The following is a 17,761-nucleotide window of genomic DNA, read 5'->3' as shown; positions in this document are numbered from 1 at the left end:
ACAAATACATTCAATTTCCATCACTGCCTCTCAGTACAGATGATATATGTTTGTTCATTTTTATTTATTTATCTCTTCTGATAAATAGATCTATAAAGAGCATCAACCAATAAAGCAGTCAATTAAAGTGGTCAGTCTTTAAAAGAGGTCTAAGAGTTATAATATGTGATGATAACCTCTAAATAATAAAAAATGTCTTATACGGGGTATATATTTTATATTTTACTGTCCATATGTCACAGAGAGGAAGAGCCTCCTTCATTATCATATTGTTGCCATGGCATTTCAAACTCAGGACGGGCATGCAAAACCATGCATGACAGAGAGGTGATGAGTGTATGAAGAGGGACACTGTGTGATGTGGAGCAGGAAACACTTTTAGACAGAGGAGTGCTGGTTTGTGGTTCATAGTTAGAGTCTGGATTCTTGCTCAGGCTGCATATTTCAGATGATGAACTGCGTTGCTCCCGTGAGGAGGATTCTGAATGACAAAGGTAAGACCTGCTATGCAATTTTAAACAGCCTATCATCGTCTATGCAGATTACACTAAGCTGCTGTAGCCTTTTCTTCCAGCGCTGCTCCTCTAAAGTGGACTTAAAGTTTCTCCTGCGACGGATAGAAACTGCTTCATACTCATTAAATCACTGCTGTTTGATATTCATTAATTTATTCCATTTGCACTGACATGGCCTTATTGGACACGTTGCACATTTCTGGTCAATTCCATCTTTGTGCTTAAACATTGATGAGTGCTGTAAAAGCCGATTACACTCTGTCAGTGTTTCTCTCTATTAATCCAGTGGCCCCTGAACTTTTGGATCCTTATGTGCAAACTCTTATTGTCAAGTCAAGTGATGTCACCTGCAACACCCACATGACTGGTTTAAACCATGTCCTGCAAAACTTTGTGTGTGTGTGTGTGCACACACATGTGTGTGTGTATGGATGTGTGTGTGTGTGTGTGTGTGTGTGTGTGTGTGTGTGTGTGTGTGTGTGTGTGTGTGTAGCCCAGAAGCAGCTGCACAGGGATGAGTGAAGCAGGTCAGTGAGAGGTGGACCTTTGTCCAGGGTCGGACAGCAGCTTATTATTTATTAATGCTAATGTATCTGAGTGGCCACCTAATTGAACCAGGAGGAGCCCAATTATCCACAGCGGCCCACAGCGGCACTGTCTCACATTCACAGAAACTGGAAGGTGGGGATCACATATCAGCCATGACTGACGCTATGCGTCTTATTTACATTTGCAGAGCTCAATTTCAGCTGTGTAAACAAACTATATTTCTAACTGGTCAGATGCTAGTTGGTGTTATGGAGGCTGGAGCGAACATGACAGAGAAAGAGACAGAAGGATTGTTCACAGGAGTGTTTGACAAGTATTTGGTTTTGTTGCTGTGATCATGGCAGGCAAAGGTAAGGTCTTCATGCTGCTGTTCTGTCCGGTAACATGAGCAAAAAGCACATAATCACACTCATCCTTAATCCGCCTCCCTCTGTCTATCAGTGGGCTCCAGCAAGGATGTGAAAAGCAGCTCTGTGACAGAGGAGATGTTCATCTCACATCAAGACCAAAGTCATCAGACAGACAAGGAGCCTCTCTCCTCTCCGTTTCCTCCTCTTCCCCATGTTCATTCATCTTCTCTTTCCCCGGGTGAGATCCTGAATCTTTCATTGTTTTATGTCATACTGTAGATATTCAAATAGACTTATTTCAAAGTACACTGTAAGGGTTCTTCGGATTTTAACATCTATAAAGCAGGTGAGTGTGAGAAGTGTGGTTGAACACTAATCAATCATATGATGATAAGAGCAACAGTTATACATGGAATAATGGCCTGGGGCTTTAATTTAAAAAAGAAAGACACTCAGACACTGAGATACAGCTGTGCGTGGTCTCAGCTTACAATTACCTATAGCTGAGCTGTTTAAGCCAGATGAAGCCACCTCAGTACTTTCAGGAATCCAAATGTTGAAACTTTATCCATAAAGTTTCAGTTCTTTTGGGATATATTGGCATTTCACAATAGGAAAAGCATAAGTGTACATAATAAAAATTAATGATGGCTGTTGAAAAATGATTAGCTGCTTCAGCTTCAGTGTCCTGATACTGTGCATGCTGGCTCCCTGTCACATTGTCATGGCTGACTGAGACACTTTAATTGAACAGAGGCATTGTTAATGTTACTAGTAAAACCCTTTCCTGCTATGACAAGTCAAAATGTCTGCTGTGAAAAAAGTCTGCTGCCAACCCATATTACCAGAATGTAAACCTTATACTGTTTTGAAAAGAGCACCTACAGTATCAATAAACAGTATCACTTCTCAGGGTACGCACTGTAACTTATACATTTTCCATGTTTTTCCATGACATCACTATTTTCTTTCCTCCTTTAACATCTCTCCCTTCCTTTCATTACATTTATCCTCCCTCCATTTCACTTCTTCAACACTATATCAACCTCCCCTGTTTTTCCTCCTTCCCTTTCCTATTTCACCACTTCATGCTGTTCTTCTATTCTTCACCCTCCGTCTCCCCACAGTCTCTTCTCTGTCAGATGAAGCCTACCTGCAGGCAGCAGGCATTTTCCAGCGGCTGCGTACGGAGAAGCCGGTCACACATCAAGTTCTGCATTATGCGAAGAAGACGGACACACCGCTACAAGAGAGCGGAGACAAGACCACACAGAGACAGGCCTACCAACTGGCCTTCAACACACTCAAATGTATGCCAGCGTGTCAGTCTAATTACTGTGTGTATGAATTTCTGAAGTGAGCAAATTAGGATAATCTCAGCATCCTTTTACCAAATTTAGTTTTTGAGATTTAAGTAGAAGCGCACACTCTGCCTGGAAAGAATGGGATGATGGTTGAACATAAAGTCAGAGAGAAATTAATTTGATCTACTCTACTGCTACCTCAGCGGACCTCACCCACCCCCTATAAGGAAGCCTTATCTCTATAATGAATAGTGGTGGAGCTGCAGTATGTGTCAACTCCAATATTCACTTCTGAATAGCAGCTTCAACCGCATACTGTAGATTAAACAGTACATAGTCATACATTTCATTTCTCCATGTGACTGCAAATTACTTGAGCCGGAGGTGCAGCAGATGTCTGTAGGGGAGGAGATAAGAGGAGGCAGCATGCCATGAGCACACACACAAACAAAACCACATGCACACACAGTTTTACATATATGTGACCTCTCATGTAGGGTGTGTCATTAGGTTCACCCAAAGTATTAAAAAAAAACATATTTAAGCTTTAAAAAAACTACACATAATGGGAAACATGTCTCTAGTGAGAAATCCATGGAGAATTATTACACTCTATGGAGTGTTTTGGTGCCTTTCAGCTCATTGTTTTGATTTTCTAGCTTGCAATTTTACTGTTTTGATTCTCTCTCACTGTTCTTGTTTTGGGCTGCAGAGAAAAAAAGCTCTGATAAACTGTACAAACAGCAGACAGACAAAATTAGCATCTAGCTGGTGAACATAGTGGAGGATTAAGCAGCTAAAGGGCCAAATATTTCCCTCAGGAGCCTGTGACAACCAAAATAAAGCTAAAACCAGAATAAACATTGGACTCAGATTTGTCAGGTGGACAGAAACACAGCTCCAAATGAATAATAATGTTGCTTCATGAATCCTGGATTCTGGATGAATCTGGAACACAATCGTCATATTAAAGCTAGAGTGCAGGACTTTTGTCTCCCCCTTCTGGCAGTGAGAGTAATTACAAAAACAATGTCAACACATGCTTACATTATAGACTCCGCCATAGCCTACTACGTTGCTAATGTTACAGCTGTAAAATGGTGGATAAATTCTCGCAAGCATCACACAAACCCCACAAAATGACACGTTTCCTAATACATTCATTTTTTACTTTTTTTTTTTTTTCATTTTCATTGTAACTACTTTCTGCAGAAGAAATAGTCCCTACAAAACCTGTTGGCAGGGAAGTCTGTGGATTATCTAGAGTAACTAAGACACCATTTTTCTAAAGAAATGTTGCTACATACCTTTTAAATGTAAATTTTCATTATTGCATAAACAAAACAAAATTATGTTAACCTTTAACCTTTCTTTTGGGGTGATCAAAAGCATCTCAGAGATGAATATGTTCAAACGTGTCCTGATAAAACTAAGCCTATCTGCATTGCTAAATAATTTATTTGTAATTTGTAGTTTCTATTTTTATGTATATATTTATCTTGATTAGCTTTAGTGTGTCTTATATATATGAAATCCAACAGACAGTTTCATTTTTAATCTATCAACAATATTGTTTTCCCCTTAGACCAAGATTTACTTGAAGACATCATGATGGACAGCTGCTTCCACATTTCTCAGCATATTGTGAGTCCCATCAGAATTTGACATGACCAACTTAATAAACAAAACCTCACCACTCACTCACTGACCGTTGAACTGTCTCTGGAAGTTGTTCTCAATATTCAGATTGGTTGTGATCTCTCTGTCTATTTGACTGTGCTGCACCAGAATATGGTAAAATGGTGGTGAGGGATGCAGTTAAAGGCCATTTGTATTCAGATCTGTACGTAGTTGGGCCCGTTACAGGCGGCAAATGATGCATACAGGAGTGAGGCAGACGCGCTCTCCAACTGTGAGACTGTAAATGACACTATAAAACACTGTGCAATGACACATATGTGGACAAAGAAACACACATAGTCTGTGTGTGGGTGTGTAAATGATGACTTTATTGAGGGATGGGTAAAACATAGAGAATAGGCTGACAGGTCGTTAGTCAGCAAGTATGACTATAAAAGCTCTGACACAGTTCTTTGAAATTCCACACACCTCTTCGCTGCTACATACATATTCTGACTCTAACACACATATACACACACACACACCATGAGAAAAGGAGATGAGGGGAAATATAGTGTGTACACAGCCATAAAGGAAAGAAAAGGAAGAGTGAGAAAGGACCTGCTTATATCATAACTACTTGTGTATGTGAAAGGAGTCACTGATATAACGAATCCACAAAGAACTTACACCTGAATGTGCAGATCTGCTCAGTTCTGTGGAGCCTTTTAGCATCTTTCAGCTTATTGTTTTGGTTTTCTGGCCTGCAGCTTTACTGTTTTGCTTCACTCTCACTGTTCAGTGTTGTTTATAGCTGATTTCAGCAAAAATACTCTACCTAAACCTACTGTTTAGCTGGTAAACATAGCAGAGTATTTAGCGGCCAAAGATCTAGCAGTAAAAAGAGAGTGAATGTTGGATTTACATTCATCAGGTGGCCAGAAAGTCCAAATTAATGATAATGTTGCCCTGGATCTGCAAATAAGCAACTGTTCGCCACAACAACTTAAAAAGTGATATGTCAGTGGTGTTTACAGATTGTTTCTGCTGCCCCCAAGTGACCATTCATGCAGGTTTAAAGGGGACGTATTATATTTTTCTGGTTTTCTGTCATTTATATACTGTCATGATGTTGGATATCAATGCTAAACATGGTCAAAGTTCCAAAACTTGAGGTCAACGTATGTATAGATGCTTTGTGCATGTCAAAAGTTCAGGCTTCAACCTGCTCTGAATGCTTCCTTTGCAATGGTTTTTTCTAACTTGCCAACAAGCTGAGCTCGTCGCGCATGCCTATAAATGGCTGTCCTTTCCATAGTCTTTGTTGCTAAGGTTTTTCCATGTGTTCTTTGCATTGTCCACTCTGATATTTTGGATCAGATTTCAGCTCGAACATGTACGGGTGTATTTGAGAAGTTTCCATTTTGAGTAAAGAACAAGAAAAAATGGTGTAATCCTACAACTATAGTTTGTTTCATGGTTTGTTGATGTGGTCTCCGCAGCCAGCTGATATCTGCTGAGGGGTGGCTTCAAAGAACTGGCCAATCAGAACAGAGTGGGATCATCGGGAGAGGGGCCTGTTTCAGACAGATGCTGAACTGAGGGGCTGCATGAAGGGCCAGTGTAAAATAAATAAGGACTTTTTTGAACTGTAGAGCCCCAGAATATAAATATAGACCTGGGATTGTACATGATACATCCCCTTTAAGATGAAACAGATGATAATACCACTGAAGATTATTAAAATACTGATAATGACTATAATAATGATCCTTACAATAATGATGATGAAAGGGGTCCTGTTTTGCAGTCCAGCAACATGTTGCCATTGGCGCTGGTGATGCTGTTTGACTTCCAGGACCGAAGGTTTTTGCTGCGTGAACGTTCAACAACAGAAGGGGAGGAGCCTCACCATGAAGTGAGGGATCTGGAAAGCAGTCTGCACAGGTGTGTGTAGATATAAAGCTAATGCGCCTTTGAAATTCTTGAACCACAATTATTCAAGAAACAATCCCACAAAAGATTTGCAGTATGTTAATGATGAAGCTAGCTGTGGTATGGTGGGTGTTCTTTACAGGTGTAAGACCAAGCTTGCAGCGTCTCTCGCTCGCTGCAGGGTGAAGCAGAATCTGCAGAGTGTTTCCTGTATTCTGTCTCCTCCTGTGAGGACTAAACAGCACCGAGCAAAAGTTCTGCCACTTTACGCATGGGTCAATACTCTCAAAACCAGGTACGCAAACACATTTATTCTGCTCTTATTTTCCACTTGCTTTCAATTTTCAGTCAAATATAGTGGAAAATGTCTATAATCATTCTGGTGGCGCACTGCAAAAGATGCTGCCATTCAACGCCTTTATGTGTTTGTGCAATTAGATATTTGGGAACAAAGTGAGCATATTAAATTCTTATAGTATTCAATTGCTCCCCACCTTTCTTCTGTCTGTCACACTCCAGAGTATTTGGGTGTGAATCAGCAGGGATTACCTGGCATGTGGGAGCACAGGATGTCAGTTTAAAGACAAGTGTTAAAGTTTAACAGGGTGGCTGTTTATGAAAAGACTGTGACTTTAAAGTGACAGGTTCTGTTTGGGGGTTATTGCAGTACGAGGTTAATGGTCAGTGAAGGTAACTGGGGCGTATCTGTTCCTGTGGTTATAAAGCTGAATGATAACATACTGTTCAAAACACTGGAATAAACGGTTATATTAACAATGTTTGTTGTAAATATGTGAAAAAATGACTGATTTCTTGAATAAAGCTCCAACATTTTGATCCAACAGCTCTCCTTTGTCATTTGTAGTGTTGAAGAAGTATGTGAGGCGTTGCGAAGCGACGGCTTGCGTGAAGTACAGAACATGTCTGACATCAGCGAATTGACATTCTGCAGGGACCCTCTCTGTCCAGACACACTCATCTTCTCCCAACATCGTCACGCTCTGCTCCAGCACAGCAGCCTCACAATGACACATGCTCTCAACATACAGGTGGGACTCTGTGTGTGTAGTGAAGTGAGTCATTCAGCCAAATATAGATATAAATCACTGAAGAGAAACATGCTTTCCTCTCTCAGGAACATGCTTTTGAAGATAATTTTAGAAGAATGAGACTGTCTGAGTACAACAGTGTCCCAATGAAGTAGAAGTGTTGTCTTTTTAATGATTCTTTAGTTAAGCAGAAGTACTGGTTTATAGATATACTTGAGTAAAAATAAAAAACTTTTTAAAGGGGTGAACATTGTTAGATATGATCTTAAAGGTGTCAAAAGGCTGAGAGGAGGGAGGATTGTTTTCAGTGGGGACAAAATTGAAATTACTAAATAAAGTGCACAAACAAAGCAAAGCCAGATTTCTCTTGTTATCTTTGCTGGCAAACCATTCATCACACACGACCTCAATCCTCATGGTTCCTGCATTAAGGAGCATCAATAACATTTATATTCTACGCTGCCTCAATAGGTTAAGTGAAAGCAAAATTACTGACTTCAGAGAAACACTACATAAAGTCCCCAAAAATGCACTATAATATATTTAATAAAGTCTACAGGACAAAATGTGATTAATTACTTCAGCTGCTGGCTATAAATTCTTTGTCAGAGCTTCACATTACTGCAGATGATTCCCTGTTGTGATGTGAAGTTTAAAGTTAGTTTACTTTGTGAGTTTAACTGAGTTAAAGGAGTAAGTTTGCCTCCGAATTAGCTCGTTTAGCAGCACAGCGGTCTGTAATGCTGACGGGTGCAGCTGAGTCAACAAATAAACCCTGAGAAGAAAGTTTTCCTTAATGTGTGAATAATACGTGTGTGTGTGCAACTTCATTGCTTTGCAGGACAGGAGTGTGTGTGTTGCAGTGACCGTGTTGCGCCCCCTGCTGTTTGATAACAGTGATGTCCTGGTAGTGGGGTCCTTCTCAGCCATGACTGTGGCTCACATAGCCCTCGGGGCTGCTCACTCAGGCCGCGTGTTGGTATGTGGTGCTGATCACACACCTTCACAGGTGGAAGAGATACAGGAACTGCTCACACAAATGGACATTAAAAGTAAGTGGTAAAAAAGACATTAAAGAGTCAAAATCATATTTAAAGTAACTTAACACCCCTTGAAAGATCTTGTTTTTGCTTTAGTGAAACTTCTCACCTTGCTTTAGTGATGTACAGGTGTTCCCCACAACATCTGTTGGGTTTACACATTGTTGTTAAATGATGTGCCTTGAGTAAGTTTTAGGGTTTTGCTTTGTTTTGTTATTTCACATAAATACATTGTTGTAAAATGTTAATAATTAATGTTCATGTATACATGTGCATTTCTTTCCTGATGCTCATTCATGTCCCATGCAGATGTAAGAGTGTTGTCAGAAGCGTTCTGTAGTCTGGATGAATGGGATGCCGCTGTCCAGCGTTTAAAGGTCATCATAGTGCTTCCTCAGTGCTCGTCCTCAGCCCTAAATGACCCAGTGCCCACCATCCACTGTGAACATGGAGGTATGTAACATGGGAGAAAGTAGAGCCTGACCATCAAGACAGAATTACCTTTTTGTTTCACTTTATTATCCAGTCTGAGATCATGTTCCTGTTTGCTGGAAGCTGTGGTGGTGGTTGCCAGCAGCAATTAATGTTTTTTCATGACAATCAAAGAAATTGTTTTTATTTCTGTAAGTCAACTTACAACAACCTGCACAGCTGCATCAATCTCATCCACACTTGTTGCTTTTTTTATTTTGTGGCAATTTTTCTGTCACCATTTTTCTGCCTCAGACAAAGAAATATGACTTCCTTATTCTACAAACCTCTAACATGGCTCGGATGATATTTCATGCTGACAAAGAGCCTGTAACCAGAGTCAGAGGGTGGTGGGAACAAGCAAGGAAGAAGGGAGATGTAGCATGAGGTGGATGAATGGAGATGAGAGGGAGGGGATGGAAAAAGTAACAGAAAGAGTGAATTTGAGAGTGAAACTGTCTAATAACAGAATGGAAACATTATGTTGTAGTTTTGATGGGAATATAAAGAACTGTCTCTTTATATATATCATTAAAAAATGTAAACAAATGCAAACATTCTCTTGACAGACTGGGATCTGCTGCAGGACTTGTCTCACGGTTCTGTATCCCAGAGCAAAATGCAGACTCTGACCAATCAGCAGGCACGGCTACTAGCCCACGCTCTCACCTGTGAGTGTACAGCACACACACACACACACACACACACACACACACACACACACACACACAAACCCAGGTATAGCTTACATAAGCAATAAAAATACAATATATTGAGTTAAGGCTAACAAAAGTCTACAGAATACAAGACACATGTACATTTTGTTCTCTCCTTTACTTCGTCCGTCAGTCCCAAAGGTTCAGACGGTGGTCTACTGCACACGCTCAGTGTATCCCGAGGAAAATGAACAGCTGGTGAAAAGAATGTTAGAGAAAGCACACACTCACCCCAGACTGCTGCCCTTCAGGTACACACACACACATGCACACACATATAAACAAGCTAGATTCTGTCCATCCAGGTGATTATTTTCTCTGAGTTTGAACGAGATGTCAACTTTTAAGTGTTGTACAGCGGTTAACCTAAGTCCTTTGAGAAAAAGAATCAGTAACCAAAAATGAGAAATTTATATTTTAAATTCTTTGATTTCATGATGGTGCCCCCTAGTTGTACATTATTTTGATTAAATATGGTTCTGCAATCCACTTACGTAGCTGGAGACCTTATTTCAACACAGTTAATTAAATCTTGAATAAAGAATAATGGTGTTCAATCAGCAGAGCAGATGGTCACACTGAGCCTGATAGCATCCTGCTACACAACACAAGAGTCACAGACTCTCAACAACCCACCCTCCTGCTAAAGTCTCCTTCTTATCTAACTTACAAACATGAACATGTCTTGTCCTGCAACTCAGCATCCAAACAAACATTCACCAGGGAAAAGAGCACCGCTAACGTTAGTTAGCAGGCTAGGTAGCCAACTTGCTGCTCAGCTGCAGCACATTAAACAGCATGTAAAAATACCTGCAAATGTCACTTTTGTCCTGTTAGATGCTGGTTTGGTCGTTGCTCTTCAAAATCTCTGTTAATGACACACTAGCTGTCCATGACTTGGAGCTACAGCAGTTTGTTTACTTTGTCTCAGTTCAGTACAGTGTGACACTGGTAGCCTGCCAGCTAATGTCAAACAAACAAACCCCCAGCCAGTATTTCTGATATTTTTCCAAAGACCTTTTCCTTTTAATAATACAAAAATATTAATAATACATTTTAAAAAGCATGTTGACATTATTTTTGACTGCAAAGAGGAATGATTAAGTGTGATTTCAGATGGACTTGAAGAATACTGAGCAGAGCCAAAAGTAACTTTCGTTGTCTTATGATGCATTATGAGAAAAAGATCCGTTGTAAAATCTTTGTACTGGCCTCAAATTTGTTTTAGATGGTAAACTACAGTCTTGTTAGCATAACATGCACCCGTAGACATCAGTTTGACTTGACTGACTGAGAATATATTAAAAGTACAGAGAATATATGAGCTCACCCTCCAGTTTCATAACAAATAGCTCAGCTCAAGCTGCTCACGCAACATCTGCATTCTGCATTCGTATCTAAATGCAAAACGCAATTACTGTGAGCTTCATCTCTGAGAATTACAGACTGCAGGGAAGAATGCACGAGAGACACACAGAGTGAGAGAGTAAATAATGTTTGTCTAGTGTAAGTATAACAGATATAGTCACATATCTCCACAGATTGTATGTATTTTACTGTATACGTAAGACTGTGTGTGTGAGAGTGAGAGACAGACTGAGAGGTCACAGTCAGCAGGCTGATGAAAGGATCAGCTGCGGTTGCCGTGGGGACAGCAGTTAATCCTACAGTTGGGGTGAATGGGGTGGAGAAGATTTCAGAGTCTGTTTCATGCCTGCTGCTCCACACAACTCATTTCCTATCATTCATCCTCTTAAAGAAATCCAAATGTTATTATATTCGGTCACATAAACTGTTTTATCAACTTACCAAAGTGCGATGAGTCCATCAGTGCCTCTGTGTTTACAAAGAAAACACAGATCCAGCACTGTGCTGAATGTGTTGTTTTCAGAAGACGTGGCACTAGTTTGCAACACAGAACCATAAAACTGGACAAATGCTAATCTTCCAAACTGTTTTTCTTGTATATAAAAACCTTGTTTTCCATCAACAACTAAAACATAAAAGAGAAGTGATTTCTTAATTCTTGAAAGTGATTTTTACAGTAGAGATCAGGAGAGAATCATAGTCAAAAAGTCCTATAGGATTTTCATCTTTTCCAATAGAATCCTTTAGGATTCCCATAAATTTCTAAAAATCCTTTAGGAATTCTGTAGGAAAAAGTTTTGGTTCTTTTATGATGTTCACAGTCCTATTGGAAATCTGTATTTTTTCTATTGGTTCCAATAAAATCCCTTAGGATTCCTATAAATTTCTAAAAAAAAAAAAAAATCCTATGACTTTTATCCCCTTAATAAGAAATAATTTGGTAGGGAGGAACTAGTAAAACAAACATTACACACTCTATGTCTCTACACACAGTAAACTGCTCAGTTGTTTTTATGAACAATTTTATGTCTCCTTGACACACATTGCCTCTATTTTAGTTTCTTCAAGCTATATGCTCAATATATGGTGGGAAACTCTTTGTGACAAGCCTGTTTTACCAAAAAAGGGCATCAAGGTCTGTGTAAAGATATAGCTTGTATCTATAGACATAAAGCTCCCTCTGACTTTTAGGTTGTGTAGGTTTTACAGATTTTAGTTTAGTTTTTGCATATGTGTGATATTTCCATGTTAGTTTACTGTAAACTTGTGATGCTTTAGGAAATTATTCTAAAAAATTTAAGTTTAAAGGGCAGCTCTCCAGAGATTTAACTTCCTGTAGTGAACTTTCTGAAATGTTCTCCAGGGCGTGGTCAGTACACCATTACATCACCGTTGGATGTGGTTATGCAGCACTTCTGATTACGTCTATGCTGGTCAGGAGTGCAAAAAACTTTCAATCAGAGCAGGCAATGCAAATCTGTTTTTCAGCCTTTTTCTTCTTATTATTTTAATTTTCTTTCAAATATCAGAACTTCACTAATTAAATCAGCCTCACAAGTGCAAATTCTGGGCCTCCTGAAAGAATATAGTTCTGGGCCTAAATGTTAAATATTTTTTTGGCTGTGGACGAATGGTCACCACCCAGCTAAAATGGCAGTGAGTGCAAATGTATGTACCTCACCTCCAAAAACAGCTTTTCACTGAGAATTTCAATGTGAATAAAGGTCATATCAGCACATCATCTCCATATTTTAACAGGATTTAGACAGTGTTTGGTCCACTGAGGACTGTTAACCAACATTTGCTAACATATCTAATGCTGAGGATTCTTACGCCAGATGTACAAAATACAGGAACCAGCAGTGACAGCTGGCGTTGAGGCCTATAAACATGCTTGTCCTGAGGCTCTGAACGGGACAATCTGTCTGGAGATAACACTGAGTAAACCCACATCTACAGTAAACAGTTGTGCATGTATACTTTTGCACTAATGTCGACCTTGAACTACTGTTCAAGGTCGACATACTATTATGAGTGATTATTGTGCCTTTTCCCACCTGCCTGAAAACACTCAGAGACAAAATATTAAAGGTGTATTTGGTTGTCAAAATTATTTAATGTACCTCATGTGTATGTATGTGTGTAATATATAATTTCCTGATTCTGCCAAATCTTGTGTGCAATACTCCCATTAGATTACAGTCAAAGCTCTCCGAATTAATGTGGCAGTGATGAATTAATGTTAAAGCGCAACATAGCACCTTTCACAGCACATCTGCTCTCTCAGGGTGAACGGGCCGATTTTCCCAGATGACACCCAGTCAGGAGACACAACAGACTCCAAGTTCTTCAGGCTCGAATCGTCTCAGTTCACCAATGGCTGCTTCGTGGCTCGACTGTCCCGACAGGTGAGAGACAGGAGGCAGAAAATGTGTGAGACATGGAGATAGAGAGAGAGAAAAGTGAGAGAAATGTAGAAAGCAAGGTTGTGTGTATGAAGATTGAGGGTGGATAGAGATTTTTGTGGTGTGTGTTTGAGTGTCTGTGTGTGTGTGTGTGTCTCGTTGCTTTGCGACGAGACCTTCCAATAATGCTGAGGCTGCACTCTTTTACTGTCTGTCTGCTGGGAGGTCGGTCCGCTCTGCTTGTCTGCGCACACACATACACACACACACATACTATCGCTCCCTGAAACACTGCAGCATTATTTCAATACTCCATAAAAAGAGACGCGTTAAAGATGAAATACGCCTGAGCCGCTGAAACATTTCAGTACTTTGGAGCAAAGATGAATGGATAATTCTCTGTATCGTTCTTCCAGCCCGCCCTCCACCCCTCCAGTGTTGTTGCATCACCTCGTTGCTCCATCTATTTGCCCCCTCCTCTTTCTTTCCCTTCGCTCCACTCATAAAAAGAAGAAAAATACAACAGAAGGAAATGAGATGCTGCTCCTTTGATCTCCTGCAGCTCGAAAAAATGGTGCAGGGAGGGGACTGTGCCTCTGTGTGTGTGTGTGTGTGTGTGTATGTGTGTGTGTGTGTTTGTTTCTTTATAATACACACACACACACACACACACACACACACACGTGTACAGAGGCAGGTCTTGCTCACCTGTCTGGTGGCAGTGCAGTAATTTAAAATCTAATGATCACTGTGTCTAATTAGATTGACGCTCACTCTCATGGTGAGTCACATCACATCAGAGCTGCGGCTGCAGATTTCATTTCACTGACACTTCTGAGGTGGTTCAGCGCGGCTCAGATGAATGACTCCACACCAGTCAAACTGTGCTCGGGGACGATTTAAAGGGATCTGAAGGAAGGATCTGAAACAGACACATGGCAGCCTAGAGAGACAGAAAGAAAGAGACACATCGAGAAGGGGTGAGGCAAGAAGTGTCCTTTGAATTGTTCTTTTAAAAAGTCAGAAAACAGACATATTGATTAGAAACAGATGGGTGTTATGTGTCCAAAAGCCTCTGGTGAAAAAAAGCCTGAAAAAAATGTAATTTGTTGAAAACACATCTGACAGGCTGCCATCATTCATGCTATCTCTAGTAGGCTACTGTTGTCTTCAATATTTCATCATAAAATGTACATTTGGCACCATAATTAAACCTTTGAGGTTTGCAAATTATATTTTCTGCTGTTGAAGTAAGAAAAATAAGACTCTTTGAGACTGTACTTGCTTTGAGCTAAATGCTAATTTCAGCATGCTAATATTCTCACAATGACAACATGGTAAGGTTAAGCGGATATAATGTTTACTATGTTCACCATCTTAGTTTAAGATGTTAGCATCCTGACATGCTAATTGGCACTAAACAGTAAATACAGCTAAACAGGAATGTTATTAGTTTGGTATTTGATCATAAACCAAAATATTGGACAAATTGAAATTTGGACCTGTTGGTGGTGTTAAACGGAAAATGAAGGGATCACCACAGTAATTACAATTCATCTTGAGGGGAACATGAATGTGTAGCAAACTAAATGGTTATCTTTCCAAAGGTTGTCAAGACATTTCGCTCAAAACCATAAACGTCAACCTCATGTTGCACTAAAGGAAGAGTCAGAGGATCACCAAAGTCATTAGGATACATGTCTGGGAACCATGAATGTCTGCAGAAACCTTTATGACATCCATCCAGCAGCTGTTGAGATGTTTCTGGACCAAAAGTGGGACCACATTAGAAATGTGATTTTTCTGTCTAAGAACAGCTGAAAAAAACTTTAATATTTTAATATTTTGAACACATCTGATCCATCATTCATGCCTCTCTCTAGTGTACTTATCGAATTACTTGCCATATTTTATTGCAAATTCACAAATTTTATTTCAAATTTACAAATTCAAATCCACATTTTGGCAGCATAATAAAAGGTATGAGGTTTATGACTCAAAGCATGTATTACAATCAAAGTTAGAAAAATTAAAAAAAACATGTAAAGGCAGATTAAACACTGAAGAGTGAATAAAATATACATTTGCAGCATTTTGAGCAGTGTGCTGAACGTCATTCAACTTTCATTAGACAAGAGAAAGTGTGGAGATGGAAGAGGAGGAGGAGGAGGCAAAAGCCAAGAAGAAGAGATCCAAAGGGATTTCTACTGTTTAAATGTCACTTAAGATACAGACACCATTTTCCTCTCGTGCATATGCACAAAATTATTGTGTGTTTTGGTGTGGCGGATGATTGCTGCCTGTGTGCTTTGTTTCCACCCTGAATCAATAGATAATAATATTGAGCTCCCTGTAGAACAGACATAATAATCTCTCCCTGGTTCTTTCTCTTTTTAGCCATGAATGTTGGTCAGTTCACCACTTTGGAGAGACTCTTTTCACAGTAGACATTTGGACTTGTCTAAACAAGGACAGGTGGAATTAATAACATTAACGATGGTTGCATTGCATTTAGATGAGGTACTGTGCATGCTCACTCACTGACGCAGCTTACTGGGACGATTAATAGGATGGAGCCATCGTTACTATTATTATTTACACCTGTGCTTTTCCTGCTTTGACAGCTCAAAATGTCTGCAGTGAAAAAGATCTAGTGGCATGAAATTTTTGTACAGACATTCATCTTCCCGCAAGATGAATTATAACTTTTCATTGAGCGTTATCATAAATTTTCATTTTGTCCAAACCTCGGTTTTAGAGCAAATAGCCTACTTGCTTAACTAACAACATTCCCATCAGACTCAGATGTACTTTTTGTTTAGTAGCAATCAGTAAATGTTAGCATGATAACACAGTACACTAAAGAGAGGCCAGCACAGACAGGAAAAGGAGCACTTAACCAGAGAGGGAACAAGATAAGTGGCTGGGGACAGTGATTCCTTTCAAAATGATGTCCCACACTCTGTCTGTGAAGGTGTGAAAGTCATCAAACCTCCTGCGACCACTCCCCTCTCCTCCTCCTCCTCTGCAGGTTCAGTTTATAGCTCATTTCTACAGCGTTGTGTTATGTTGTATAGATCTCCTTGGTGTAATGTTACCCAGGAGACTTGTAGTTTTAATGTGTTGTATCTTCACATCAAATCTTTAAACTGCCTTTGCTTTTTCAGGCGGATCCCACTAAGGTAGAAACAGTCCAGGATGTGCTGGCGAGGGCAGCAGCGAAGGGCCTCCTGGGTGGAATAATTCCTGATCAATCAAAAGCTGGTAAAAAGGGGAAAAGTAAGAAGAATCGGGCAGCTTCAGCCACCAGTAAACATTCATCCCCCTCCAGCCAAGAGGGGCCAGCGCAGACAGGAAGTGAGCTTGAGAGTGGACAAGATCCAGTTGCACATTCAGACCATGAAGAAGAGAAAGGTGAGGGAGACGTCAAGTGTAGCGTGGAGGGAGAGGAGGAGGGAAACACTGAGGATAAGGGGGGGAATGGAGAAAGGAAGAGAAGAGGGCTTAAAGGACGCAAGCGCAAGCTCAAACGACGCTCGAACAGGATTCCCACAGTCTCCAAGTATCTTCCTAAAAGCCACAAGAAGAAACCAAAAAAGAAAAAACAGGCACATCACAAATGGCATCTGCAAGGTCCAACGAAAAGTAAACCAAGAAGGATACCTCGTCTTACACTGACATTCATATCCTCCTCAGCAAAACCTTCCACACACTTGTCTCCGATCACGGCCCAGGACAAATCTGGCACTCTCACCTCTGCTGGAAAACACCCCTCCCCTGGTCACCCTGCTCCACTTACTGCTCTCCACACATCCTCCAAGCAGCAGGTGCAGAAACAAAACACAGAGCCTGAACGTGCCGAGAAAACACCGAAGGACACCGTTAAACCAGGAAGCCTATTTAAGGGCCACGTGAAGGTGGTCAGACCAGAGAAAGAGTTGAAGCCCGCAGGTTTTGTTCTTCCACCCATTTCCTCCTCGACCTCCAGCTCTCTGAGCAGCAGCAACGGTGCTTCTCCCTCGCAGCCTCCATCCACGACCCTCCACACCCAGCACACCATTACGTCTGCATCCTCCTCCTCAGTGTCTCTGCCTAGTTTAGATAAAGTTGGGGTTTAGGCTCACTGATGGGGTAAATGAGATTATCAGCAAACTGACACTCTACCAGTCAGTAATGATCATAAAATGAACAACCCCCCCAAAAAATATTGCATTTATATTATTTATAGTGAAACATATTTTTGCTGTTTCCAATCTGCTTAATTTTGTGTGCTGGAATGTATTTAAATGTGAAGGTGGCAGATTATAAAAGGTAACTAAGAAATAATAAAAAAATGTGTGTCTGAATTCAGCTGTTTTACTACAAACAAGATTTTTAACAGTTAGGGACAGTATGTAAATTATTAAGATGGAGGATGGGGCTCAGACAGGGGAGGGGGC

The 17,761-nt window shown here is 40.3% G+C and overlaps 1 protein-coding gene across 1 annotated transcript; it reads left to right on the top strand.

The window, feature by feature from the left end:
* Window positions 1-377: 377 nt before the first annotated feature.
* LOC137179737 (putative methyltransferase NSUN7) lies at window positions 378-17,668 on the top strand. The gene is made up of 13 exons (XM_067584653.1): window positions 378-494; window positions 1,506-1,652; window positions 2,542-2,724; window positions 4,304-4,362; window positions 6,149-6,285; window positions 6,416-6,568; window positions 7,139-7,322; window positions 8,164-8,374; window positions 8,672-8,815; window positions 9,403-9,504; window positions 9,683-9,800; window positions 13,205-13,325; window positions 16,490-17,668. Exons 1-13 carry the CDS (start codon window positions 449-451, stop codon window positions 17,438-17,440), a joined length of 2,556 nt encoding a protein of 851 aa, XP_067440754.1. The 5' UTR covers window positions 378-448; the 3' UTR covers window positions 17,441-17,668.
* Window positions 17,669-17,761: the final 93 nt, after the last annotated feature.

The sequence above is a fragment of the Thunnus thynnus genome, chromosome 3 (assembly GCF_963924715.1).
Source record: "Thunnus thynnus chromosome 3, fThuThy2.1, whole genome shotgun sequence".
Classification (NCBI taxonomy): domain Eukaryota; kingdom Metazoa; phylum Chordata; class Actinopteri; order Scombriformes; family Scombridae; genus Thunnus; species Thunnus thynnus.
This window is presented reverse-complemented; position numbering and strand designations above follow the sequence as displayed.

Excerpts from the sequence above, each read along its gene's own strand:
- LOC137179737 (XM_067584653.1), top strand. The coding sequence starts at position 449 with ATGATGAACTGCGTTGCTCCCGTGAGGAGGATTCTGAATGACAAAG. Across the intron at positions 495-1,505 it reads GAGGATTCTGAATGACAAAG|TGGGCTCCAGCAAGGATGTG; the intron begins GTAAGACCTGCT and ends TCTGTCTATCAG. Across the intron at positions 6,569-7,138 it reads GTCAATACTCTCAAAACCAG|TGTTGAAGAAGTATGTGAGG; the intron begins GTACGCAAACAC and ends TGTCATTTGTAG.